This window comes from Marmota flaviventris, chromosome 2 (assembly GCF_047511675.1).
Source record: "Marmota flaviventris isolate mMarFla1 chromosome 2, mMarFla1.hap1, whole genome shotgun sequence".
NCBI lineage: Eukaryota > Metazoa > Chordata > Mammalia > Rodentia > Sciuridae > Marmota > Marmota flaviventris.
The window spans coordinates 11,809,361-11,836,457 of NC_092499.1; the positions used below are offsets into that span (position 1 = coordinate 11,809,361).

At 58.4% G+C, this 27,097-nt stretch overlaps 1 protein-coding gene and 1 long non-coding RNA gene across 7 annotated transcripts in view; both read left to right on the forward strand.

Moving 5' to 3' along the window:
- On the forward strand, positions 1–10,830 carry LOC139704663 (uncharacterized). Of its 5 annotated transcripts, XR_011706533.1 has the most exons (5): positions 1–398; positions 832–2,673; positions 2,798–2,907; positions 3,397–3,569; positions 9,818–10,830. It is a non-coding gene; the product is annotated as an uncharacterized lncRNA (long non-coding RNA). The 5 variants fall into 5 exon arrangements; XR_011706531.1 differs by having other exon boundaries at positions 2,798–3,569; XR_011706534.1 differs by having other exon boundaries at positions 2,798–3,569; positions 10,115–10,830.
- Positions 10,831–14,187: 3,357 nt separating this feature from the next.
- The window catches only part of Asb2 (ankyrin repeat and SOCS box containing 2), a 36,102-nt gene continuing 23,192 nt past the window's right edge, over positions 14,188–27,097 (forward strand). The window contains exons 1-2 of one of the 2 annotated variants that reach the window (XM_027931699.3): positions 14,188–14,479; positions 25,508–25,784. In XM_027931699.3, coding sequence (XP_027787500.3) covers positions 25,579–25,784 — 206 coding nt within the window. In that variant the 5' untranslated portion in view covers positions 14,188–14,479; positions 25,508–25,578. Of the gene's footprint in view, positions 14,480–19,678; positions 19,769–25,507; positions 25,785–27,097 lie in introns of those variants that run through there. The other variant, XM_071607579.1, reaches the window with a different exon arrangement.

The following is a 27,097-nucleotide window of genomic DNA, read 5'->3' on the forward strand; positions in this document are numbered from 1 at the left end:
ATCCGAAGAGGGGGGCGGGACTCGCTGGGAACAGAGTGCATCCTTCTCTGTGCTGAAATGCCAGGGTCATGGGCAAAGTCCAAAGAAGCCATTAGAATTGAGACCGGTCCCCAGCCAACAGTCAGCAAGAGAACGGGACCCCGGTCCCACGGCCACAAGAAGCTGAGCTGGCAACCCACTGGGGACGTAGGAAAGTGGATTCTCCCCAGAGCCTCCAGGGCACAGCCTAGGCCTTGACTCTGGCCTTGTGAGGCCCAAAGAGAACCCAGTCGAGCCCTCCCAGATTCCTGACCCCAGCACATCTGAGTGGGTCCAGGAAAGACCCCAGGAGACACAGGAAGGACTCGGGCTAGATCCTGGGGGCTCTCGGGACCAGTTGCATGAGAAGCAAGGTCAAGGTGAGTTTCAAGCCACCACTTGACCTGTCCCAGCTCCGGCCAAGGGAACACACTTGGTGGAAACCCTGAGGGATTCTCCTGAGGGATGTGGGGCAGGAGGAGGGCCACCCACCTGCCCAGCAGAGCATGCTGGGTACGAGAGCTGCATGACAGGACCCCCCCCCCGCCCCGCCCTCAGAGCAGCATTCACCCTGGGGGGAGCGGGACCCAGCAACTGGTACCCTGGGTGGTGGTTTGCTCCAGCCCTGGCAGGTTTCAGGAAGGTATGGCATGTCCCTGTGTGCCACCCTGTGCCTGCTATTCTTATCCAGCCTGTGCCTCTCGTCCTGGGCCCAGGCCACCAATGCCTCTGACCTGGGAGCAGGGTTCTGGGACTCAGCCAAGGTCAAGGGACTGGCTGGCCCTTTTGAGAGCAACCTATTCTACCCCCCAGGGACCCGCAGCAGCTGCCAACCTTCTCGATGACTCTGGAGGACGGGCCTGGCCTCCCCCAGGACGGGCGCCATTGAAAGGCTGTGCTTCTGACCTTGCTGCCCTCTTTTCCTGAGCAGGGCCCTTGATCAAGCCTCTGCAGCAAGACCTCATTGACCCGCAGACGCACAGGGCCCTGCGCGCAGAGGCCCCTGGTTAAGCCTCCGCCGTCACATCTTGAAACTCGCCGTCGTTTCCGAGTCAGGGCCTGCACTTTCTGTGCGCCTGGCCCTGCAGATTCTGGAGCAGCCCTGACCTGTGTCCTTGCCTGCAGAGTCTCAGCAGGAGGGAGAATGAACGCACCCATCTTCCCGGCGGAAACCTGTGGGCACCTCTGACCCAGGGATCGGGCACCAGGCACAGGGTTTGGTGCTTGGTCGATTCTTTCAAAGCATCTGAAGTCACCCTGGGGACGGGGCTGGGGGTCCTCCTCTTGGCCTTTACAGGCCTCAATCCCGTTGGTTTCTGCAAAGTAGGGATGACCCCAGCTGGGGCTGTCCCTTTCTGGTGGTCCAGCTGTGAGCCTCGGGGTGCAGGCCGTCACCTCAGGACGGGCAGCGCAAAGCCACCTGTTCAGCGGTGAACAGAGACTGGACGGCGGGGCGAAGGGAACCAAGGTCTCGACAGGACAGCAGCAGCTCCACGCAGGTCCGTGCCTGCCCCACCCCTGGCCAGACGGTGGCCTCTCAGCTCTGTGACCTTGCTGCTGCGAGTCATGGGACAGGGGTGCAGGTGACGGACACCACCACAGGTTGGGAGTTAATGCTGGCCTTGACCTTCATGGGACCAGTCGAGAGGGAATCAGGTGTCCACTGCATGTGATGAGCGTCGCAGATACCGGAGTCCCCTTCATGTGCCCTCAGCATGACCACTGGGCACACCGCCCAGGCTTCCACTGCAGTCCTTAATCACCTTGCCTGAGCCTCCTCTGTCCGGTATAGAGGCCACGGGGGCCGGGCCCAGAGGGAGCTCAACGCCCAGCTCCGGACTCCCTCAAGGGGCAAGTCAGAGGCCTGGCTGGGCGCTGTGGGCCGGCTCCCATCAGCCGGCTCCGCTCCCATCTCACTCCTCTGCTCCTTTGCTATGTTCTGTGGGGTCCTGTTATGGTTTGGGTGTGACTTGTCCCCTAAGTGGTGGAGGCTTGGTCCTCAGTGCGGCTGTACTGAGGTGGTGGAAGCCAAGAGGTGGGAGTGGTGAGGTCCCGGGTGCTGCTCTTAGGAAGGGATTGACACAGTTCTCGTGGGACCCAGTTAGTTCTGCGGAGAGTGAATTGTGGTAAATGGCAAGCCTGGCCCTTGAATCTCTCTCTGGCTTTCTGTCATGTCATGCCATCTCTCCCTCTTGCATGCTTACCAGCCATGATGCCATCGGCCGTGATGTGACCCAAAGGGGCCCTCATCAGAAGCCAACCTATGGGCTTCCCAGGCTTGGACTTTCAGCCTACAAAGATTTCTACCAACTTCCAGGGTTGGACTTTTTTCTTTATAAATCACTCAGCCTTGGGTGTTTTGTTATAGCAATGGAAAACATACTGATACAGATCTCTTCTTAAACACACAATCAGAACTCAAATCCTCGTCTCAGGACCTGTTTCTAGGGAACCTTCACCATGAACGGCCTATATTTCACCTTCGTGACCTCACAGGAGGACTACCAGGACTGTCCTCCTGGGGCTCTTTCCTTCGGGTGCTGTTAGCAGTGTTAGTTCCTGGGGAGTGGAGGTGGCTGAGTCTGCTGGTGGCCACCAAACCCGTTGACCCTTCTTCCTGGGAGCACATCTAGAAAACCTCTCCCAGGCTGCCTGGTGAGAAGTGGCCCCACTGCCTGCCTTCTGGCTGGCAGGATGTGAGCATTAGTGACTTCACCTCTTGCAGGCCCAGGTGGTGGAAAGTCCCACAACCCATTCTCCATCCTCTTTCCTCTTCCAGCTTAACACAGACGAAAGCTACAACCCGGGGAGACACACTTCTGACCTGGCCGAGCTGCCCATAGAGGCAGCCTGGGCCCAAATCACCGAAGGGAGGAGAAGCATTTGCTGGTGAAGATCCTGGCCACATGCAGATGTTCCAAGAGGAAGGAAACCCCGCTGTTTGAGTCTTGGGGTTCATTTGTCACAGCAGCAAGCCTTAGCAAGGCAGAGGGCGAGAGGCGGGGTCTTGGTGCTTCCTGTTCTCACTGTCTGAGTGTCCTGAGCACACAGGCCCTTTAATCTCACTGCAGACTGGCTGCCTACAAGAATCATTATCCCCATTTTATGGATGAGGAAACTGAGGCCCAGAGTCACATGGCTAGGAGGAGACCGAAAGGGAATTCAACCTGACTCCAAAGCCAGTTTGCAGTACAGATAAAGGCCCCACATCTTTCTAATTCCCTCTCTAGATGCCCTTGTCCTGCATCCCAACCCCCTCACACCTCTGCCATGCCACTGCCAATGGCCAGGACCTGTCTATGGGCCTGGGGGCATCTGGGGCTGATATCAGGAAGCTAGGGAATGTCTTAGTCAATCTCCTCCCCTCCTCTTCTTTAGACCACGGTTCCTGCTGCAGGGAGGACTCAGCTAAGAAAGAAGCAGTCCCCACTCTGTCTCTGTGTGAGATTTCCAAACCCAGCTATTCCTGTGGTCGGGGGTGGCTGAGAGGCATGATGAGGTATCAGCCGGGAGCCCTGAGAGACGAAAGAAAGCCAAGGTGTGGACTCCAGGTAAGCAGCAAGCAATCATGTAGTGTAAGTATATCCCACGTAGTATCTGGGACACACTTATACTACAGATAGTATTTGTCATTCATTGGAAATTTGAATCTAACTAGACATTTCTATATTTGATCTGATGATCCTTAGGTAAGTCACGCCAGGCTCACGAGAAAGGTTGACCAAAGAGAAGTTATTGAAGGGACAGGGTCAAGGGCACCAAGAGAGGAGGCAGGGAGAGGGAGTGGTGACCCTGGGGACTGGTGAGAAGCTGCCCAGCTGGGGCTGCAGCCATGGAGGAGCCTGTCAGAACTGTGGCCCGAGACAGAGAAGCTAGAGCAAGAAACACCTGGTCCTGTCCCCGTCCTGTCCACTGGAGCCTCCCATTGTCTGGACCCAGGCGCAAGCCTTATCCAATGAAGATGGCAAGAGGCAGGGCCTCGGGGCGTCCTGGGAACAAGGAAGCCCAGGCAACACCCTATGCCACCAGCTGGGCACAGAGGGTGGAGCCTGGGTCTGGCAGCACCTGGGTGGCCAGTGTGGTCTGAAAAGGGAACCAGGTCTTAATCCTCCTTGGGCTCTGTCCCCTTGATGAGACTTGGAGGACTTTCCCTGCCAGGTCAGAAACAGACGGGGAGGGCAGGTCAGAGGCCCAGATGCCACACGCAGGCCCCAGCTTCTCCAGCTGCCTCTGCCGAGCAAGAGGAGAGTCAAGGCCCAGCAGGTGCAGCCAGGTGTCCACGGGGCCCTCCGCCCTCACGGTCTTGCTCCATGGCTCATCGGGTTTTGGGGTCCTTCATCCAAAACCTCTCCCAAGATTTCTACCAACTTCCAGGGTTGGACATCCCCCACCCAAGCCCCCTGCCCCAGGAGCTGTCTCCACAGGCTTGTCCCACCCATGAGCTCCCTCCCAAGGCTCAGGTCCCTGCTCTGACCCCACCCACTAAGACCCCTTGCTCTGAGCTGCAGAAATGAGAGAGGAGAGGTCAGGAATTCTGAGCTGCTTAGACGCTGCCCCTTGCCTCTCATAGGATGCAATCCAACCCTTGGTGACGGTGGCCGAGTGCCCTGACACAGGGCTGACCCCACTTTGCCCTACCCTGCCCCCTGCACTCCAGCCACATCTAGCTCTGGGGGAGTCCCCGTAGGCCTGGACTTGTGCTGTGCCCTGGACCTGCATGCACCCACTTGTGCCCTGGACAAAGGCAGCCTGGCAGCTTTGAGACCTCCCAATGCTCACTCCGCGCCTCCTCTAACTCCTGCGGATCCTCCATCCCTCCCCCGCGACCTCCCTCTCCCTCACATCCTCACCCCATCCTTCCTCCAGGACCCCACGGTCCCCTTGCCCCCTGCACTGGCTCCCCTCCCCCACCCCTCCTCCCTGCCCCCCCTGCTCCCTCTTCCTCTGCCCGGCTGCCTCCCCTGGGCAGGGCCACCCGCCCCACGTGTTGGCCTCTGGCTCTTGGTTGGGTTATGGCGTATAATTTGCGCCTTGAGGATAAAGATGATAATAGTTACATTTATTGGGCACTTGCCTGGAGCAACCTCTGCCCTGAACCTGCTCAGTGTGTCGCCTCATTTCAGTCCCACCCCACCCCCACCCGCCCCACGCCCCTGGAGAAGGGTGCTGCGGCCGTGACTCCTCTCCTGTGGGTGAGAAGTTGGGCACGGAAGGATGGGGCAGCCACCCAGCAGCTCCCAGGGGTGGCAGGAAGATGGAGCCAAGCCCTGCACCCACAGCCCCACACCAACTGCTCTCTGGACCTGCCAGGGCCAAAAGGGCCCCTCGGCATCAGGTGGGGCACAGGTGGAGGCGGGACTGAGAAATCAGGCTGCGGGAGGTGTTTGGGGCTGACCCCGGAGACCCCACAAAGAAGACTGGGGGATGTGATCAACGGGCGCCTGTTTTTATTTCCGTAAGACCGGCCATTCCCTCTCTGGAAGCAGCAACCCTCGGGCCCCACAGACCCCTGGGTCAGAAACCAGGCCACTGGGCATCGGGGCCTGGAGATTATCCCAGGACGTGTGGCACAACAGACACTCGATCCTGTTGGGCCAAGAGTGACACTAAATATAGGGACAGAGGTCCTGAGGGCAGGGCAAAGTCTGAGAGGCCAGCTGGCCGGCCAGGAGGGCCCAGGGCAGGCCATGCGTCAGCCCAGTCAGCCTTGTCCCAGGAGTCCAGGCTGGCAGGGCCTGGCAGATGGAGGGCAGCCACCCTCAGGGCATGCCTGGCAGTTGTGGGCGCTGGGCCTGGGTGCCTGGGTCACACGCTCTCCGGGGCCAGGCCAGGAACTATGACGGTGCAGTTTGTCGGGGATGGCCGACTTCCGTGGCAACGAGAGAACGGGGAAGTAAGGGAGGAGAAGAAAGAAGGACCTGGCCCACGATAGACATGGGAACCTGCAAACACGTCCGAGGGGCAGAGCCCCCATTTCCCAGGGCAGCAGGAGTGGACGAAGGCCTGACCGCCTCAAGCCCTCGCCCTCCTCACCCGGTGGCAGCGCGCGCCAGGGTCCCCGAGCTTCCTGGGGGGCAGGTCTCACTGGCACCTGCTCCAGGCCGAGTGTGTGCACGAGTGTGCCCCTGCACCCAGCGCAGCCACAGGCGCGCGTGCCCATTGGACCTGCGCAGTGGGCAGTTATTGCGAAACCATCTGCCACGGAGCTCGAGTCCCAAGATTCACAGAGTCTTCCAAAATAATTATCCCATTTTTAAATTTCTGCATTTGGAATACTTAGGCAGGCAGATTAGAATTCCCACTGGTTCCCAACTGGCATTGTGCTCTCAGAGAGCCAGGCTCTGGGGACAGCAGGTTCAGAGGCGCTGAGTTCAGAGTGTAGCGCTCGTAACAGCGCCATAGTGCGGTCTTTCCTCCACTTCTCAGGGATCCAGAGAGGGGAAAAGTTGGCCCAGGTCACATGGAACTTTCCAGAAGGGCCAAGACCAGCACACGGGTCAGGCCCAAGTGCTTTCCATCATGTCAGGTGTCCCTTGCGTGTGTAGCTGTCAGTTTTCAGAACACACACGTGCACATACGTCATGATCCAGCAGCTCACACATGTGCATCAGCAAACACACTGGGACGAGGCGGAGAACTCAGAGAATAAGGGATTTGATCTGACGTTTAATACTTTTCTGTAAAACGGATTCATGCATCGGCCATCCTGCCAGCAGCTGGATGCCCACCCTCTGTTCCTCCGGAGTGAGGCCAGGGTGGCCACAGGCACCATGGAGCACAGGTGCAGCCGATGAGGCCCCCAGCTTCCCCCTTTCCAGTCTAAAGAAGAACCCCCAACCTTCAAGGGGGTCACTGCGCTGCTCCTGGGTTGCTCTAACCCCGGTGAGAGGTTCCCCTGCCGGCCACCTGTGGAGTTCCTGTAGGAGGAGTGGGGGAACTGCCCCAGAGTGACAGGACAGGGCACCAGGAAGGTAAAGAGGCCCCTGGGGACGTGCCATGGCCCTCCACCCAGCCCATCTGCATGGGAGGCACCGAGAGGCAGCGACAGCCCTGCACAGGGCCAGAGCCATGGCTCCTGCCAGGCCCCACAGCTCTGCCCCCTCCAGACTCAAGGAAGGTTTCCCCTTCCTCAGCAAGAGGGCTGCTCATGGGCTGTGAGACCGCCCAGCTCTTCACCGCCCACTCCCTCGGTTCTCCATGGGACACAGGCCTTGTGGCTGGGTCTCACTGTCACTGAGACTGGGCAGGGCCAGGTGGGCCTCCGTTCCTGTCCCTAACATCAGCATATAACGCCTCCCTCTCTGGATGGCCTGGCAAGTGCCCAGACCCCAGGAGGGGTGCTGGTAAGTGAGTGCTCTGCCTGTCCCTCCCATGTCAAGGTGACAGAGTCAGGCCTCCCTCAGGACCTCGCCCGGCCCTCCACCCCGTGTTCTCAGCCCCGCCTCCCACCCAGAGCCCGGTCTCCCTTGGTGGATAGAGTTTCGGCCTTCCTTGGATGGCCAGGTCTGGCTGACCCTCTGTAACGCTACGTCGCTGGCCACTTAGGATTCCCCGAGGAGCAAGGCCCAGGGTGAAAGGCTGACAGCAGGGACCCTTTGCTGGCTGCCCCCACAGAGGTACCAGAGGGGTAGCAGCTGTGTGTCTGGCGCTGGCTCCAGAGAGGCTGGACTGGGCCTGCCCCTTCCTTCCCCTCCCCCAGCTGCAGCTCGGGCTGGAGGAGGCTGGTCCAGCTCTGCCCAGGGGCCAGGTGCTGTCACATCCAGCGGGAGATGTAGGCCCAGCCTGCAGTGACCAGTCCCCAGGGAACGCACGAGGCTGGGCCTACCCCATTCTGGCCTTGTTGGGCCTTTCTGTCCAGTTGAAGGGCAACAGGATGCTCCCAGCTCGGCTCTGAACATGTTTATGTTTATGGAAAACCTGTTTCCAGCAGTTAACTGGGGCCTGTGGCCACTTGGGGTTTAATGTCGTTCCCAAGATCCCCAGGTGATTCAGGGAAGGCAAGACGCAGCCTTGGAGAGACCAAGTGACCGGGCTGGCCACCAGAGCCAGCAGCCTCTGGGACAGTCCAGCCACAGCCCATGGGCTACTTGAGCACCCATGAGTCCTGGCCTGTGGGAGACGCCTTTCCCTCCGGCAGGTGGCCTGGGGAGGAAGAAGCCGCTGGGGTCCCGCGGGCAGTTTGGAATCCTGCTTAATCCCCTACGACCCCTGGAGCTCTCACTTCAGCTATTGGAAGGGAAAACACCCAGAGACAGGGTGGGGGGCAGCTGGGGTCACACAGCAAGGGATCCCCAGACGCCAGGGCCCACGGGGGGCGCTGGGATTGCATGTGACAGGCCTCTTCAGCAAGGGTGGCCAATTTGCCCAGGGCTAGCCAAGCATGGCCACCAGGCCTGGACCTTTTCCCATTGGACACACCTCCTGGGAGGAAGTGGCAGCTCACACAGGCAGTCCCAAGGATGCCATGGGCAGGGACAGGGGCTCGTGTGGAGGACACTTGGGAGAGTGTACGGGGGAGTGGGTTTGGAGCAGGGGGCTTCAAGGCCAGCTGAGGCCAAGGCTCTGCCTGTGCTGCCTGTGCTGCTCGTCTGTCCCAGGCTGGGCCCTTGGCATCTAAAGTGTCAGTCATGGCTCAGGAAGGTGCAGGCAGCTGAAAACAGCCCCGCCCCCCCTTGACACCACGATTGATGTCCATCCATCTGTCTGTTGGTACTGGGGGTGGAACCCAGGGGCACTTTGCCACGTGGCTACATCGCCAGCCCTTTTAATTTTTTATCTGGAGACAGGGTCTTGCTAAGTTGCCCAGGCCGGCCTTGAACTTGGGATTCTCTGGCCTCAGCCCCCCGCCCCAGTCCCTGGGAATACAGGCGTGTGCGGCGGCACCTGGCTCAGGTCTGCTAATTCTGATGGACATTCTTACAAGACCCCGCTGGCTCCCCCTTTGCACATATGTGCAGTGTTCCAGAGAATGGCCCCGGCTCAGGAAGGCCTTGGGGGACCCAGGCACAGCAGGACGCACAGGAGGGGAGACCCCCAATGCCACCCTGAGCCAGCTGCATGGCCCATCCTTGGGCCAGTGCCTACCAGCCACTGCTGGGTGACAAACCTCATCCTAGGGTGCCCCCTCATCTGGGTGCAGGGTGCACATGAGGGTGTGGGTCAGGGTGCACTTTGACCCTCGTGGGTGGGGAGTCCAGCTTTCTCCCTGCTCACCTGGGTCCTCCCACAGCTGCCCCTACCTCTTCCCAGGGCTTGGGGACTCTGTCTACCCTCCCCCTCCAAAGTACTGCCCAGGGCCAGGGCTCCTCTTCACCTCAGCTATTTGAAACCAAAATAAACTGATACGGAGAGGCAGCCAGGCCGGGAGCCAGGATGCCAGGGCCCAGGGTATCGGATAGCGTTCCATCAGTGGGTCAGTCGTCCCAGGGTGCGGCACTGACCTGCGGCCAGCTCCCAGGATCCGGCTGCCCTTCCTTCTTGTGCTCTTTCCTTCCCTCCTTCCCGGAAGCGATGGCACTGTCACAGGAAAGTGTGCAGGGTCTTCATTCCCCTTGGACCCTCCTAGGGTTGGGTCTCCTAAGATGCCTCTCCAGTGCATGTGCACACATGTGCGCGCGCGCGCGTGCACACACACACACACCCCTTTATTCATGGGCATTCAGATTAAAATAAACACATGAACATGGAGAGAGGTCTGGAAGGGAGAGGCCTGGGGACTCTGGGTGTGTGTGTGTGTGGCCAGAGGCCTCTCTGGGATTGACAGACAGCAGCAAGTCCCTTTCCCACTCTGTCCACACAGGGGCTGTGTGAGCCCAAGCACACCACCGTGGTTTACTGAGCACCTACTACGTGCCAGGCCGGACTGAAGGCAGTGAGCCCAGGGAGGAAGTATTCTGCTTGAGAGAGACGGGCAGTAAAGCGGTACCGATCCGTGTCATTGGGCAGGGGTGAAGAGTGAGCACCAGAGAGAAGTCAGGCTCTGTGGGGCTGGAGAACGGGGCAGGCGGGTTCTACTCAGGACCAGGAGAGATTGCCCGGGGGCCTTCCGAGTCCTGTGGGTGACCCCTTGGTGGGCCACCTTCCTCCTCCTCTGCAGGCCGGGCAGTTGTATGGCTTTTCTCTCTGCGTCTCTCCGTCTTCGGCTCCTTCCTGACTTCACACAGACCTGGAGAACTATCCCCAGCGCCACCTCTGAACCTCGCGCCAAGCTGGGGACCCGGGAAAAGCTCCAGAGATGGCATCTCGAATTTGTCATCATGGACATGCAAATTGATGTCCATCCGAATGGAGGACGTGCCACAGAGGGACGGCCAGGTGGTGTGGCTGTGGAGGAACTGGAACTCCTCCTGTTCCTGGCTGACTGGAGGCGAACGGGCACACGGGCCTCCTGAACCGCCAAAGGGAACCCAGGGCTAAGGGCCGACCCCGCGCTCCCCTCCCAGGTGTGTGCCGCAGGAACGGCGATGGCCCTGGGGTAGAGGTTCACGGCCACACCCTTCATCGTCTCCCGAGGCTCCAGTCCACGCGCAGTAGGTGGATAAATTGTCACCTAGTCATAGTGAGACATCCACGCAGAGATCACAGCGAACCCTCCACAGCTAGGTGGACCCACGCGGGCAAATGTCCCTGTGTCCTGTGGAATGAAAGAGGACGCAGGATTCATCCACATGAGTTCAAAACAACAGCGCCCAGGGACCAGAGGGGTGGCCGAGCCCGGGGGTGGGACAAAAGGGCAGCTGCCGGGTGATTGAAATACTCTCTTTTTGATTCAGATGCTGGAGTATCCAGTTGGTGAAGATGTGTTGAGCTCTACTGGGGGTCTGTTAAGCTTTTAATAAAAAAATTAAAAACCAGTGCTGTGTGGGCCTGGATGAGTTAGGTCAGGGTCTCTGGGGTAGACGCGGGCGCAGGTCCGGTTAGTACAACTCTAACAGGTACGCCCGGCTGGCCCTCACCGAGTGAGCCTGACTTGCTCATTTTGGAGATGAACAACTGCAGTTCAGAGAGGGAGGTGACAGGCTCGAGGACAGAGCAGGGCAGCACGATGGCCAGGCCTGGATCCTAGCACAGTTCTTTCTATGGCCGTACTGTTCACCTTCTCCACTGAATCAGTGCCCAGAGACCGTCCCTGCCTCTATCTGAGAGAGCTTGAATTTTAGGAGACTGGCGTCTGATTCTATGGACCATGGTTCCCACTGGCCTAGTTTTCAATGTATGAGTTATTTTGTGCCTTATTTGCTGGGTGGCCTGAGAGAAGGCACAGCACCTCTCTGGACCTCAACTGGGAAATGAGGGCTCTGGACACCAGAACAGCCAAGAGCTCTTTCAGTTGGAAAGATCACAACTGAGACATAGTCTAAGCTAAGCCTATGGTCTGAGAAGTTCAGGAACTTGGAAAAGATTTAGGATTGCATTCTCCCATAAACAGGCCAAAAAAAAAAAAAAATCCCCAAATCAAACTAGATTGAATCTTTTTCTCCATGGAAATGAAGACAAGTGGAAATTTGAGGAAGCCCAGGCTCTCCCACTGTGACCCCCTCAGGAGATCGGTGTGGGAAAGAGTGACAGCTGATTCTCAGCGAACGTTTGATGAAAGGTCTGGTTCCTGCATATGTCCAATGTCCCTGTCCTCAGTGGCATAAAACAGCCATTTATTATGACATTGTGCTGTTGATTAACACAATATCCCTTCACGATGGGAGTGAGCATGGGGTCCTGGATCTGGGTGGTGCTGGGCAGGGGCCCAGGGTGGCCCTCCACCTCCTGGAACATCTCTGAGTGGCCTGTGGTCGGTCCCTCCTGTGGAAAGGCTCGGCTCTCGTGTGGCCCAGTGAAGGAGACGGTGCTGGGGGTCGGGGCTCGGGGCTCAGACCTTAGCTCTGCCCCAGTGACAAACTTGATGTCCTCCTCTGGACACTGGGCCTCGTGCATGAGTCCTGTGCCCTGAGAGCAGAAGTCCGAGTCTCCGATGGGGAGAGAAGGAGAAAGATCCCAGCAAGGTTAATCCCAGTATGCGCACCTGGAGAGACCCTTCACGCTTGGGATGCCCCATCTGAAACCCCAGCCAGATGCACATGGACCCTGAGCAGGTGCGTGTGCAGTGGGAAGCGGTGATGCTAGACTCCTTGGTATGGGGGCAGGGGGCAGAGGGCAGAGGGCAGAGGGCAGAGGGAGTGCTGTCCGCCAGTCTGCAGGATACGTGTGTGTTGGGCGTTCTCCCAGCAGGTTCTTTTCCTAAGGGATCCGAAACACAGAAGCCTCTTCCCTAGGGAATTTTCCCACGCTGCCCCAATATTTACACTGCCCTTTACGTGGCGCACAGAGCTGTGGCTGAAAGCACAGGGTTTTGCGTGAGGCCTAAGGCATTTCAAGGGCCAAACAGTCATGAATCAATTGTGGGACTGACAGGCTGCTTCTGAGCCTCAGTTTCCCCAGCTGTGAAATGGGGCAATGGTAGCCCCTACTTGGAGGTTTTTCACAAGTGCAGCAGAACAATGTTCATAGTTTGATCAGTGAGCCCAGCCAAACCCTGCCCTGCTGTACACCCCTGGGGTTTCCTGTCCCCAAGACTCTCCACACACAACTTGAATTCTTGATTTTCTCCCTCCTTCCCTTCCTTCCTCCCTCCCTCCCTCCCTTCCTTTCTTCCTTTCTTTTTTCTACCAGAGATTGAACTCAGGGGCACTCAACCACTGAGCCACACCTCCAGCCCTTTTTTATGTTTTATTTAGAGACAGGGTCTCGCTGAGTTGCTCAGGGCCTCGATAAGTTGCTGAGGCTGGTCTTGAACTTGTGATCCTCCTGCCTCAGCCTCCTGAGCTGTGGGATTTCAGGGGTGCCCCACTGTGCCCGGCTGGGTTCTTGATTTTCAAATGCTGAGTTCAGGAGTGAGACAGGAAGGTTCGAAGGCCGAGTTTCTCCAGCTCTCTTGATATGAGAAGTTTGTACTGAGAGGGCAAAGCAGGGGGCAGCCTAACGGGGGCCTGGGAGGTGACCCAGGCCCACCCTCCCCAGGTCAAATCTGCAGAGGGTGTTGGTGGTAGTCGGTGAGCAGAGGAAATTGTGTTTCACCTCCAGCAAGGAGCCCCAGGAAGCAGCAAGATGCAGAGAGATGTCTCCAGTCTAAGCTGGTCTTGGTCTTAGCCCCAGGAGAATCTGCACACAGTACGGAGCCCCTCCCCACCCTGCCACAGCACGTGGTCTGGAAGGATGCGCTTGAGATGACCTCCAGACTGTCCCAGCTAGGGTGGTACACAACACAGCAGGTGCCGGAGTAGCTGGGAGACATCCCGGGCACCGATGATGCCCCTCCCATCCTTGGCGAACCTTGGCTCAGCCCTGGACACCTGGCATCTGAGATTTATCTCCTCGTGGAACATCGGAAGTGAGGGTCGTGGCATCCCAAACTTTCCTGAGTTTGAGTTGAGGAGGAGTCTGATGGTTGTCCTAAATCCCATGTCCTCCAAGAGGAAGGGGGCTTTGAAACGGAAATCATTTTCCACTCAGAGGAGGAGACCATGGCACCTCCAGGCCCCCACCTCTGGGGCCTGTGATCTGACTTGCCTGTGGCCCTGTGAGTGCCTGGCAGTGCCTGGGCACGTCCTGGATGCTTGGTGGGTGGCCATGTGTGCCATCCCCCTGCCTCAGGGATGGCAGTGTCCCCCAGGCCTGGAGGGAGGGGTCCTTGTGGCCTGTGAGTCTGTGCCCAGAGCTCGCCCACATGATTTTATGTGTGGTGACTGCTTAGTTAGTGTCCTACCCTTTATCCCCTGCCCCCTCCACAGTGTCCAGCAACAGGACACCCTGTGTTTCCGAACACCAGGCTGTGCCATCTGCACTGACCCTTCGTTTCCCAGAGGCCTTCGGTGCCGACTCCTCAGCCCCTTCTCTTCCCTCAGCTGCCCCTCCGGCCGTCCCCTGTGTTGTGGGCCACCGTAGCTGGGACAGTCTGGAGGCCATCTCTTCTCCCTGGCTCTTGCCTCTTTCCCAATTCCCTCTCTCCTTCTCTTTCCCTGCTTCTCTGGGGCTCACCCTCTGCATCTCTCTCCTCTCTCGCTCCCTCCTGGGTAGTTCCAGAAACATACCCATATATGGCCTCCATGTCAAGGATCACAACTGGTGACATCACGTGAGGGCCCACGTTCCGAGATGCTCTCCCAAGTGAGAGTCCAGCTCTAATCCACCCGGAGGATCGGAAGGGGCCCCGCAGTTTCCTCTGTGCCGTCTTCGAACAGGAAATCTGAGATTCGGAGCACCGTATAGCTTGGCTCGCCATCAGTGGTCATGCGGTGGGCCCGAAATAAACTCCCTGCTTCAAAGGAGCGCGTCACCCAGCTGCCTGGCACAGCAGCCCAAAGCGCAGGGCCAGGGCAGAGGGACAGCTCTGGGCTCTGAAATTCTCACACTCTCAGGAGAGCTCTGTCCACCGCCCCTGGGCGAGTCCCTGGTTCCGGTCTAACAGGTAACGCAGCCCCACCTCCCCTGCCCGTGGGGACCTGCCAGCTGTCCTGCAGTGGGACCTCTGGTTGCTCTGTCTGCTCCAGTTCTCGGGAGTCCTGTGGCCCCTTGGGGACTTTCATTTGGGGTCTGGGGGACAGAGAACTGGCAACTTGCATGTACTTATCCGTTCTTCTGAAGGACTCCTGCTTAGCTGGGCACTCTGCTGTGACCGTCTAGAACTAGAATGCAAAAGGGGCTGTCACTGATGCTACTGTTGGGTCCCCCGGTCTCGGGCAATATCTGTGTCTGACAAATGTCTTTGGGAATGGTCTCAGGTTAGGTGAACAAACAGATGCTTTCACGCAGGGGACTCTGGTGAGCGCAGCCTCCCCGAGGGCTTGTGCGTGCGCAGGAGTTTGGGGTCCTGAGTAACCGAGGTGCCGTGGGCTCCACCTGCAGCCTCTTGGGGTTCAGGAGAGGAAACAGGGAGGGGGGTTCTCCAGGTGGGGTTCACAGCTGGGGGTAGGGAAGCGAGCAGACTCCTTACATGTGCACATCCACGAACGCACGAGGGCACGTTTAAAGAGGTGACGTCCTTCGGAAGGACAGGGGGATGTCATGGGGTGGGGCGAGGGGCCAGGTGTGGGAGCAGCCGGGACAAAGCAGACTAGACAGTGGCCTGATGATGGTGGGAGGGGCGCTGCAGGGAGGCCGAGCGGGCAGATGGAACATGCTCTAGAAGTTCTCTGCGTCTCTAGGTCTCTCCCCTCAACACCATCTTCTAGAAGTGTTTGAGCAGAGGAGAGGAGGGTGGATCTGACCAGGCCTCTCCGGGGAAGGCAGGGGGTGGACGGGCTCTAGGAGTGGGAGGCAGCAACGGAGGGGAGGGGAGGTAATGTCAGGGGCTGCTGGCTGAGGCCCTGGGCAGGGCAGGAGGGACCCTCCCTGAAGGAAAAGCCCCTCTCTTGAGGGGAGGCTTCAGGGAATTCGAGGGGGTCCAGCCAGCTGGGATGAGCTGTGCGGCCTCCTCCAGGGGCTGCAGGGACCCCTCAGTGCCACCCAACCTGCTTCCTCTGTGCACAGACAGGCCAGGGCGGGGGGCCTCCTGGCAGCACGGGGTGGGAGCCGCCATCATGCACCCACGGCGATGTTAGAATGAGGAATAGGCCAGCGGTGCCAGGAGGGGCCGCTGGGCCCAGAGGACGACCAGGCAGCGGCCCAGGCACTTGTGGTGAATCCTCTCGTTGACTCTTCTCGAAGTCGCCAGGAGCTAGAGATGATTGCTGCCCCCATTTTTCAGATTTGGAAACAGAGGTTATGAGAGGGTGAGTCTTGCCCGAGGCTGGACAGCTACAAGGTATCGGAGGCAGGATTCGAACTCTGGCCTCTGAGCCTCCAGGGCCTACCTTCTAAGTCACCACCTCCTCTGGCCTCTCTGGGGGCTGGGACAGTGGGAATCAGCACCTTCGTGCCCCCAGCTGAAATGTCCCTGGCACTGCCCCGGCATCATGAGGTGCCCAAGTATCGAGCACAGGCAGGACCTAAAAGAGCCTTCCAGAAGGAGGCACAAAAATACCCCGGGCCCGCCCAGTGGCCTTCCACTTGAGCTGCCAAGGCCAGGCTGCCTGGAGGTGGCGGCTGTCACAGAGTTCTCTGCGTCTCTAGGTCCCTCCCTTCGACACCATCTTCTGGAATAATCAGTGCTCAGGAATATAAGCGGAGTCCACGTGCTTGGGGTGGACAGGGAGGCTGGAGGAGCCGGTGGTGAAGTAGTCGCCGGATTCCTAACCCGAGTTCCTGTTCGGGCTTTATTTTAAAGAAAGGAACACAGGACAGGAAAGGTAGGAGGAGAGAGGAGAGAGGGAAAGCAGGGAGAAGAGAAGGAAAGATCCAAACCCAGAGGGGAGAGGGGAGAGGACAGGAAGGGGCCTCAGGTTTGGGGAGGGGTCTAGCTTAGAAGATTCCCTGCCAGGCCTGCGCTGGGGTGCTGGGAGGGCCCTCCTGCCTCACCTGAGCCTTCCCACCTGCTCCCAGGCCCCTGTGTCCTGCCACCCAGGGGGCCGGGAAGAGGGTCCAGAGCCTGGCGCTGCCCATGGACAGAACAAGGCCAGGCAGGGCACTTGGGCTGCGGAGCTGGAAGGGGTGGGCACAGCCACTGTTGTTATTGGAGGCTCAGAGGTGGACGGGCCAGCCCCGCCCACCCATCTCTGCCACCCCTGGCCGCTGGCATAGCTGGCAGAGCCTGGCATTCCTAGAGCCGTGGCAGAAACTGGGTCAGGGGCCTGGAATGCTGTGTCCAGCACTGAATGTGTCTGAGCCACACTGATGGGTCTGGCTGCAGGGAGGACAAGGGCCTGGGACGAGGGCCAGTCCCTTCAAGGCCAGGAGGCAGGGAAGGGCCCCTCCACCCAGGAGGCTGAGAGGAAGGTGACCTGCGGGCCTGTTGCTCAACGGCGTGGGCCCAGAGAAACAGGACGGAAACTTGGCGGCCACCCATGTCTTCCACATGCTGCTCCCGGGCACCGCCTGAGGCTGTGGCTCTGTGCAGGACACAGAAAAGAGACTTTCTCATGGTTTTATTTATTCCCTCTCTCCTCTGGCTCTCTCTCTCTGGGCAGCTTCCTGGGTTCCTGGCAGGCCAATAAACAAACAAGCCACCTAGCTCTCTGTCAGGGTCCCAGACTCCGCGGAGGGCCACCCAGCTTTGGGTGAGCAAGGGGAAGCCAAGGGCGCTCCATTCGGCTGGAGCCTTGGCCTCAGTTTCCCCTTCTGTACAATGGGCGGGGCCTGGGTCGTGCTGGAGTGGGAGCGGAGCCAGGTTTGGACAGGTTTGGGTCTGGCTGGTCCACCTCGGGCTGGGTGCACCCTCTCTCGGTGCCTCAGTTTCTCTCCATACAAAGGACAAAGGGGCCTGGCATGGTGGGGTCTGCAGCCTGAGCAGAGTCCTGGGTCCTCTGGTGACTCTGGCCCACCTTCAGAAGCCCCAAGGCCTGGCACCCAAAGCCAGCGTGCAAGAGTCTTCCATCGGCCACTGGGAGGGCATGTTAGGTTCTTCAGCAGCGGTGAGGCCCTGGACAGAGGCCTGTCAGCTCTGGCCCCTGCCAAGGCCACCCGGGACTTTGACTGGAGCCCTTCCTGGGGGCTGAGGGCTGGGGGGCCCTGTCCTCTACCAGGGCAGAAACCTCCTGTGGGGTGAGGTTTAGGGTCAAGTGACTAACCCCTTGCCATGTTCAGAGGGTCAGATGAAAAGAGGGACCAGCAGATGCAGTCGGAGCCCCTCTGCCCCTTACATTCTGCACCTCCGTCTCCCCATCTGCACATGAGAAGCTGATGCTCCCGGGTACTGAGAGGTCAAAGGCTTCCACCCAAGGCAGCAGCTAGGACCCTGCCAGGGACCCACAGGTACCAGTGTATTTTTTATTGTTTAGGCGTTAAAGCAAAGGGACCCAGGACCTGGCTGTCTACATCCACAGTCCCAACTGGAAGGACCCCTCTGGTCTGGGGCTGGTGGATTAGAAAGATGGGTTTTGACAGCAGGACGGGGCACTGAACAGAACAGGGCTGGTACTGGGGCCAAGGACAGCCGTGGCAATTCCCCTCCTCCTCCTGTGTCCCCAGGTAGCCCAAGCAGCCAGCTCTCAGGACTGCCTCTGGCTAGGGCCATGTGACTTTTGAGAGACCCTGAAAATCCTGCAACTGATCTGCAGATGGCATGTCTGGTGTGTATCGTGTATATTCATCCTTTGGTATCTGTGGGGCGTTGGTTTCAGGACCCCCCGGCAGATATCCAAATCTGGGGAAAAGTCTCCTGTATGAGACGTCAGGGTGTCTGCCCAGGTCCTTGTGGATCCTCGGACATCCCCCACCGTCTCCAGGTGACCCGTGATGGTGCATTCAACCTGGACGCTACGTGAATAGTTGTTATGTGTGTTGCTCACAGAATAATAACAGGGAAAAAGTCAGTGCATGTTCAGAGTCGTTGGAACAATTCTTTTTCTTGGATATTCCTGATCCATGTTGTTTAAATGCCTGGACACGGAACCCACAAACATAGAGGAGGACTGAATAAATATTATATAAGGAATTATGTTATATGGTAGATGGCTCAAGCTGCAAACATACATAGGAGCATAAATCACTGTATATACATGTGTGTATATAATATCCATTCATCTTCAGTCTTTTAAGCGTATATGTGTGTGTGTGTGTGTATATATATATATATATATCCATTCTCCAATTTGACTCCAGCCTTTACTTAAATCTTCAAAAACAGCTGAAAGCTGCGGTTAGCTACCTGAGATGAGAGCCGGAAGTCAGGCACACCGCCCTCTCTCCCTGCCACTTTCTCCCTGGGTGTCCTCCGTCTTCCCATCTGCAGGATGGGGGCAACACCACCTTCTCACGGAATCGTGCGGTGAGCAGGGAAGGCCACGGCAACCCGCTCACTGCTACCATTTCTGAGGGTGGCAAGTGGCTCTGAACCCTGGGCCCTGCCTTCACTGGAGGCCCCGCACACTTAGGTACCCCGTACCGCTAAGGGACCACGGGCTCCCTGAGAGGCCCGTCTTGTCATTGTAAGTGGTGGCCTCATGCAGAAATCCAGGCCCAGGATTGAGAGGCGTGGGGTGCACCAGGTCCTTCCAAAGTTCCAGGGCAGCAGATCCTGAGCGCAGGAGGGCGGAGGGGGCAGGGGGACCCTCGGACAGGTGCAGCCTGTACTGAGGCAGACTCCAGGGAGGTGGCGTGCTTTCCCAGCTCCCCCATCCCTGACCTTGTGCCTGACCTTGGGACCTGTGGCCTGGGAGACACGGTCCCTGCTGTCCAAGGAAGGCCTTGGAGCTGGCTCCAGCTCGGCTTGTTTTCTGTGAGGAGAGCCCGGGAGAACCCCACCCTCACTCAGCCTCCCTGAAGGCTGCCATGGGCTGTGCAGCCTCCGGGCAGGGACGGGTTGACCCTTGTCACCTGCTTTCTGGGGTCAGGGCAGAGAGTCGCTGCACCTTGGGGGCCATTAGGGGCGTTATGCTGCTCACACTGTGAGCTCATCTCCTCTGAAAACAGCTGCCAGATGCTACTATTGTCTCCACAGGGGGCAAAGCGAGGCAGGGTGTCGGTGACCTGCTGTCCCTCATGCAGCCAGTAGATGGCAGAGCAGGGCTGGACTCTGGGCAGTGGGGCACCAGGCCACAGGGTCATGGCCACCCTGCCAGGTGAAGGGTGGCCTCCGCAGGCGTGATCCTCATCACGACTCCATGGTTTACTCACGGTCCACCCAGCAGCTATTGAACACCCACAGTGTACCTGGACTTGGGTAGGTCCTGGGGTCACACACAAAGGTGACGCAGTCCTGCTCTTCAGAAGTTTCTGGATCCTAGAGGGAGGCAGGCCCACTGCCGGCAGCCAGAGCAGCAGGACATGAGGAGCCCTTGGACACACGCCTCTGAGGAGGCCGATCCACCCTGGGCCCAGGGGCGCTGGCCCTTCCCGCTGAGGCCCTGGCCTCTGGCTCCTTGGGCAGGTCGCCACCTCCGGCCTCCTCTGGTACAAAATGAAGACTCAGCAACTGTCACCACGAGGGGAGGCAGAGTCGCAGGGGTGGCGAGTGTGAGCGCCCGGGCTATGGCAGGGGGGACGCTCCTCCTCACGGTCCTCTGTAGCTCGGGCTGGTGGCACCTTCCAGGGACACCCTGAGGACGTCTCCTGGGGCCACTGGAGCTGCTGCACAGGCAGGTCATGAAGCCGCGTGTGGAGTCAGCTCCAGGGTCGTCCAGGTCCCCGGTCCCTAGCTGCAGGCGCCCTGGACTGTCCATTTCTCCATCTGTGAAACGGGCACCTGTCTCTGGAGAGGGTGGCTCCTGGTGATGGACCCCGTGGTGCTTTGCCCCTCCCCCGGCCTCAGTTTACCCGGCTCTTGATGCTGCACGGCTCGGTTTCCAAGGCCCTGCTGAGGCTGGCCTCCTTCCAGCCCCGAGTCCCGGCCAGTGGCCCGGGGGAACCCCTGGGAGGCAGATTGGGATTAAAATAGCCCTTTCCCAGGGCAAGCGGGCGCGCAGTGAGTGCTGTCCCCAAGCCAGGGGCCAGCAGGGGGTGCTCAGGGCTGGCCGGTCCTTCCAGGAGTTCCGGTCACCTTCTTGCAGCACCCAAGTGTGGACTGCAGGGCCCCCACTTCCCCTGGGGGCGGATAGCTCCCATGGGGTTCCTTGAATTAACATATGAGGTGGTCAGAACGGCTCCTGGGCCCTCCGCGGCCACTGCTCTTCCAAGGGGGGGTCTCGGTTTCTGCCTCTGTGAAATGGGTGGAGAAGCAGGACCCTGGCAGGGCTGTGGCTGGGATTAGAAACCCGCACTGAACGATGGTCCTTCCTCCTCTCCTCCAGCTCTGGCCGGGCCTGGCCCTGGCCGTGGGGCTGGGCTCCCTGGATGGGGCCGGTGTGCGCGGTTGTTAGAGCCTCGGGGGAGGAGGTCATTCCCCAGACGTCCCACCAGAAAACAGGCTGAGGGACATGGCTGGGAGAGGGGCAGAGGTGGCGTGCACACTGCAGCCGTCCTGGGTACCCAAGCCTCCCCAGCAGACCTCTGCCTGTGGGTCCAGGCTGCAGGGCCTGGGGTGGGGCTGTGGGTCCCGTTAACCGCGGCTCCCCCGACAAGCCACCTACACACTGCTTCGCTCCTGCATGTCTCCCTCGGCCGGTGGAAGCAGCTCACCTTCCTTCCACGAACCAGGGGACTGGAACCGGGAGGTGACTTGCCCAAAGTCACGCAGCTAGCAAATAGCAGAATTGAAAGTAGCCCTAGGGTGGCTGGTATCAAGCCCTCCATCCGTCCACCTTTACCTGCTTCCCTGTTCCCGTGTCCCACGCTAAGCTCTGGTTTGCGGAGGGCATGTCGAACAGGTCACCTTAGAACCAAAGAGCCCTGGAAAACTTGTAGCCTGGAGTCTTCTTTTTGCAATGGGAAAGCTGAGCCCCAGAGAGGGACAGGGAGTTAGCCAAGGTCACACAGCACCCTTGCACTGGAATGGAGATCATAGCTCAGTCCCTGACTCTTGGTCCGCGTTCTTCGCTCTTGCCCTCCACTTTTAACGGACACCTTCGCATGGGACCCCACGATGCTGTGGCACTGGACATTGACACTTCTGCTTAGTTCAGTGGCACCTGGACCAAGGCCCTGCCCTGCCCCGGGGGTGGGTAAAAGCAGACCCCAGCTCTGGAGAGATCAGGGCGTCTTCCTGTTGCTGGGCCGAGCACCGTCCCCACCCGCTGAAGGCAGATCTGGCCGCCTCAGACCTTGCAGGGGCCTCGGCCTCACAGAGGCCCGGAAGAGGCTGGGGCCAGGCCCAGGCCAGAGGCTGGGGGACCCGCGGGCTGCACAGGTGGCGCCGCAGGGTGGGAGTGCCCGAGGGCAGGCTCCAGACCACCCTGCCTTTTGACAGATGGTAAAACGGGGACCTGAAAGAGGAAGTGGGAGCTTGTGGCCGATTGGAAACGCTGACCCCGGCCTCTCGCTTCCCAGCCTGGACTTCTTCACAATAAACAAAAACGGCTGCTGAAATCGCTTTAAAAACTAATCAAGACCAAGCACCAGGTATAAGGTGACTCTGAGGTCTCGCTGCCCCTGGCTGTCCCCATGTGGGATGCAGAGCGGCCTCCTGACGTTGACCTAGAGCAGTGGCTCCCAGCCCCGGCCGCAGGCTAGACCCCCACAGACCCCAAACCCTGCTGGGCCTGGCTCCAGTTCCCAAGGCCTGAGCTCATTGGTCTGGGGTGAGACCAGAGCCTTGGCTAAAACTCTTGAGAGTCTCTCAGTCAGGCCTAAGAACCATCTGCTAAGACGATTTCAACAGCACATAACAGAAAACTCAACTAATACTGGCTAAACCTCCAGAACTTTCAATCTTTATCTAACAAATAGGCTGGGGTGGGCATACCCAGAATTGGTTCCGTAGCTCAATGACTGTGAAGAACCCAGAAGCTGTCAAGAACCCAGAAGACTGTCAAACTCATTTTATCATTCTCTGTCAAACTCGTGGTCACAAGAAGGCTACCACTGCTCCAAGAATCAAGTCCTCCAGGTGAAATATAGGGACTGGGCCTAGGAGTCATTTTCTTCCCTACCTCTCTTGTTTTGTTAGGGAAGAAAGTCCTTCCTGGGAACATCCCAGCAGAATTTCCGCACAGCTCCTTGAACAAAACTAGGCTACGATCCCGCTGCTAGAAGAGTCACTGACCAAGAGGGTGGGATTGTCCCAACTGTCTTGGAACAATCGTGATTCATCCATGGGACTGGGGACACTGCTACCTGCACAGAGCCAGGTTCTGCTCTCAGGGGAAATGGCCATTGATGGGCTCTGCCACACCCTCTGGTAGTGGAGGCCTTTGCTGAGATGAATCATGGACTTTAAGCTCCTCACCTAAGGTGCTGGCTTTAAGAGCGTCCAGGCTCAAGCCACACTTAAGCTCACAAGGAGAAAATGTCTGCTTTGCAGAAGATTCTAGTAGGCTTCCCAGAAGAGGGGCGCAGCCTCGGCCTGGAGAAGTGAGGAGCCCGGCAGTTCTGAAGGCCAGGGGTGCAGGGGGGGGTGGAGGGGCACGGGGACCAGATTTTGAAGGGAAGGAAGCTCAGCTCTACTGTGCTGTGCAGAGGGGGGTCTCTGTGAGGTCTGCCTGAGGCTGGAGGCCAGGGCCCGGCAGGCCACAGCAGAGGACTGTCACTCTTAAGGCTGTGACAAGGATAAATCAAAAGAATTCTCTAAGGGGCTCAGCAGGAGTCCATGTGAGTGCCCTCCCCCGGGAGGGTCCCCCACTCCAGCCCCCTTCTCTCAGTGTCCCCTGCCTCTGCCTCTGCCTGCTGGCTGCCATTCTTCAAGAGGTGGTTCCAGTCACCTGGGCAGCTCGGGGACTCTGACTTGGTCTGAGGCGGGTCCCAAGCTGCTTTTTAGTTCTGTCTGCTTTTTAAGTAGCTGGGCTGGGCTTCTGATGCACGTCCACAGAAATGCACAAACCACGCGCATTCAGGGGTCCTACAGCCACCTACACCACATGTGACCTCCCCGATGGAGGAAGGTGCAGTACCTGGTCCCTGGGGTCTCCCAATGTCCCTGCCACTCAGCTCCTCCCAAGGAGAACCATTTTTCCTGACGTCCATGGCTGTAGGTAGTTGTGCTTGTCCCAGAGCCTTGTATATACGGGGTCACATGTGCCTTCATTCTTACCTGGCTTATCTGGTCAATGTTAGGCCGATGTGGAGAGGTCCACCCTTGTGTGTAGAGGGAGTTTCTCTGTCGTCGCGGGTGCGTGCCCTCCGTCCGTCCCGTGAGCGCACCGCCAGGTGTAAAGCCATTCAAAGGCTGGCGGACGTGTGGGTCCTTTCCACTGGGGCTATTGTGAATAGTGCTGTGTGAGTACTCCTGACCTTGTCTTTGGGGAGCACTTGGCTGTACCACCAGGAGGGGAACATCCAGGTGACATGGTGGGTGTGTGGTCCAAGCACCATCCATTTTCCAAAGCGGTTTTACCATGTTACTCTCCTCCCAGGACGTGTACCGGGTCCTCCCCGGCACTTGGCATTTTCTCGTTTTCTTGGAGCTGAGTTGGCACGCTGCCAGCTGTGGATCCAGGGCAGCTGGGGCCTGGGGACGCTGCAGGCGGCAGGCCCTGCTGGGCAGGCTCCCCGGGCAGGTTGCACTCAGGCCCCCCAGCAGGTTCTCTCAGGGGCCCCGGCGGCAGCTCCAGGGGAGTCTCCTCCTTCTCCTGGTGATGGTGACAGAGGGCACTGGCAGAGCTCTCCTCACCTGCTGGCTCGTGTTGTGTCCTCAGGGGCAGAGCCAGCCAGGTGGACGTAGACTGATATCCACGCTGAAGGGAGGGGGCCTCTGCTGAGGGGAGGGACGTGCATATTTGCTGATGGAGTCCAAGCACAGCCCCGGGATCTGGGGTGTCTTTTTAAGGCCTCATGTGACTCCAGTGCTCGGCCAGGGTAAGAACCGTGACCCACAGTCACACGGAAGCCAGCCCGTCGAGGCAAAATCAGGCTCAGCTGGTTCTATTTCATTTCCTAAAAGTAGTTGATTCAACCAGCTCCCATCTCTTTGAGGTATTTTTGTTCTAGAAGAGGGTCCCTGTAACGAACACGGCAAACCCTTTTAATGGTTGATTTTAGCCAGGCCGGGAAAGCCGCAGCAGCCAGCCTGGGTCTGATCCGTCTCTGGCCCTCCCAGCCCTCCCCGGGGAGGAGGAGTGCAGGAGGCCAGGAGAGGAGGCGTGGGTGCTTGGAAGGGAGGAGGGTACACGTGCTGGGTGAGCTCTGTGAGGCTGGGATCGGTCTGCTGGGTCATGGTTGTGTATCCAGTATTGCGTCCCCAGAAGAGTGCCTGGCACAGAGAAGTGGCACAGCACGTGACCTTTCAGTCAATCTATGCGTGCATCCATGTTGAGATAGGCTGCCTGAAATAAGAAAAAGCAACGGGTCGGGTGGATGGATGCCCCGATAGATATAGGCAGGGTGGACGGAGGGAAGGCCTGTGGGTAGATGGGTGAGTGGGTGGACAGACAGAGGATGGATAATGGAGAGAGGGGTGAGTGGGTGGATTGATGGCTGGCTGGATGGTGGATGGTTGGAAGTTTGGATAGATAGGTGAATGGTGATGGATGGGAGGGTAGAAGGGTAAATGGGTGGATGAACAGGGGAATGAGCAGGAGGGAGGAAGGATGGATGGATGGATGGACGGACGGACGGACAGACGACAGACAGGTGGGTCAATGGCTAATGCTTGGGTACATGGGTGGATGAAGGATGGACGGATATATAAGTGGGTGGGTGGAGAAATGCACGGGTGGTGAGTGAAGGGATGGAGGTGTGGATGGACGGGTGACCTGGTGAGTCGAAGTCGGAAGGGTGGCGAGCGTGTAGGTGGAGGGTGCTTTGGAAGACCATATTGCTAGTGAATGAATAGAAAATGAACGTGTGATCTTCAGGGAAAAGCCTGGCCTTCCCTGGGGGCGAACTATCTTGCAAGATCCTGTGTGACAAGATGGCCTCGGTCTCCTTGCAGGGTTCCTGGACTTGCCATAGCCCCCCCACCCTGTGGAGTGTCTCCTCTGGAGGCCAGGGTTGGCGGTGGGGATGGCGATGGAGATCAGCGCTCCTGGCCCACAGCGGGCCATCGGCAACGAGGAGTACAGCCTGTACGGCAGCCTGAGCGAGGAGGAGCTGGTCCAGATGGCCATCGAGCAGAGTCTGGCGGACAAGACACGGGGCCCGGCCACTGCCGAGGCCACGGTGTCCTCGCGTGCCAACCACCAGCCTGCCCATTTCTACCCATGGACCAGGTAAGCGAGGTGACACTGGCTAAGGAGCTGGTCCCGCCCGGGCCTCTGTCAGCTCATTCCAAACCAAGTCACCCTGCTCTCCAGCACGCTTTTACGCCTTAATGATTTACGTCTGTCATCTAAGAGTATTGAGCTCTACAGTGCCAAGTGCTGCAATGTGTGCTGTGCAGTTGTCCCCAGGTATCCTAGAGGGGCTGTTTCCGGGACCCCCACGAATATCCAGGTCTGCACAAATAATGTCAGGGCTGCGGAAATCTTTGTCATACTGTATTGTTCAGGGAGTAACGACAGGAAAAAACTGGTGCGTGTTCGGTACACTTCTTTCCAAATACTTTTTTTATCTGAAGGAATGCAGAACCTACAGAGATCAAAGTCCAGCCGCACAAGCTCGGCCTCGGGTGATAATCCTCCCAAGGACCCTCCTGGCCATCCCCATGACACGGTCCCATTTCGCCAATGAGGAAACTGAAGCTCAGGGTAGCCCAGGTCACACAGGGAGGAGCGGGGTGTGGGGACGGGACTGTCTGGCTGCAGCGCCCCGGCTGTGCCCCGTACCCCGGGCTTCCCACTCCAGTGAGGCAGGACCACGGTGCTCAGTGTGGCCGGCACTTCAGGCTGCTCAGCCATCTCCCCTGGGAAGCCCATCCGGGTAGCCCAGGACGTCCACCCACAGAGCCGTGCTGCCCCTCCTCAGCTCCCCCGTCTAGGCACTGCTCACCGTCCTGGCTCTGCACCTTCTAAGGGCTGCATGAGCCACCACCACGCTCCACAGGCGCCATTAAATATTCAAACAGCTTTATTAAAAAAGTAAAGTGAGCCAGGTGCAGTGGCACATGCCTGTGATCCCAGCAGCTCGGGAAGCTGAGGCAGGAGGATCATGAGTTCAAAGCCAGCCTCAGCCACTTAGCGAAGCCCCAAGCAACTTAGTGAGACCCTGTCTCTAAATAAAAATTTTTAAATGAACTGGGGATGTGGCTTAGTGAGTAAGCACCCCTGGGTTCAATTCCTAGTATATATTTTTTTTAAAAAAGTAAAGATAAAAAAAGCAAAATTAATGTTTTTTATGTCTAGAATACCATCATTCCCACATGTAACTAATATAAAAATTATGAATGAGGTTTTTACCTAAACTTTATTTTTTCCCCCTGAAAAATCCAGTGTGTGGTTTTATCCTCATGGCACCTCTCAGTTCAGGCCAGTGGCGCGTCCAGCGCTCACTAGCCACACATAGCCAGTGGCCGCTGACTGGACAGTGCACGTCTCCCTCTTTGTAGAAGGCAGGAGCCAGAGAGGTAATCAGCACGTGACCTTCA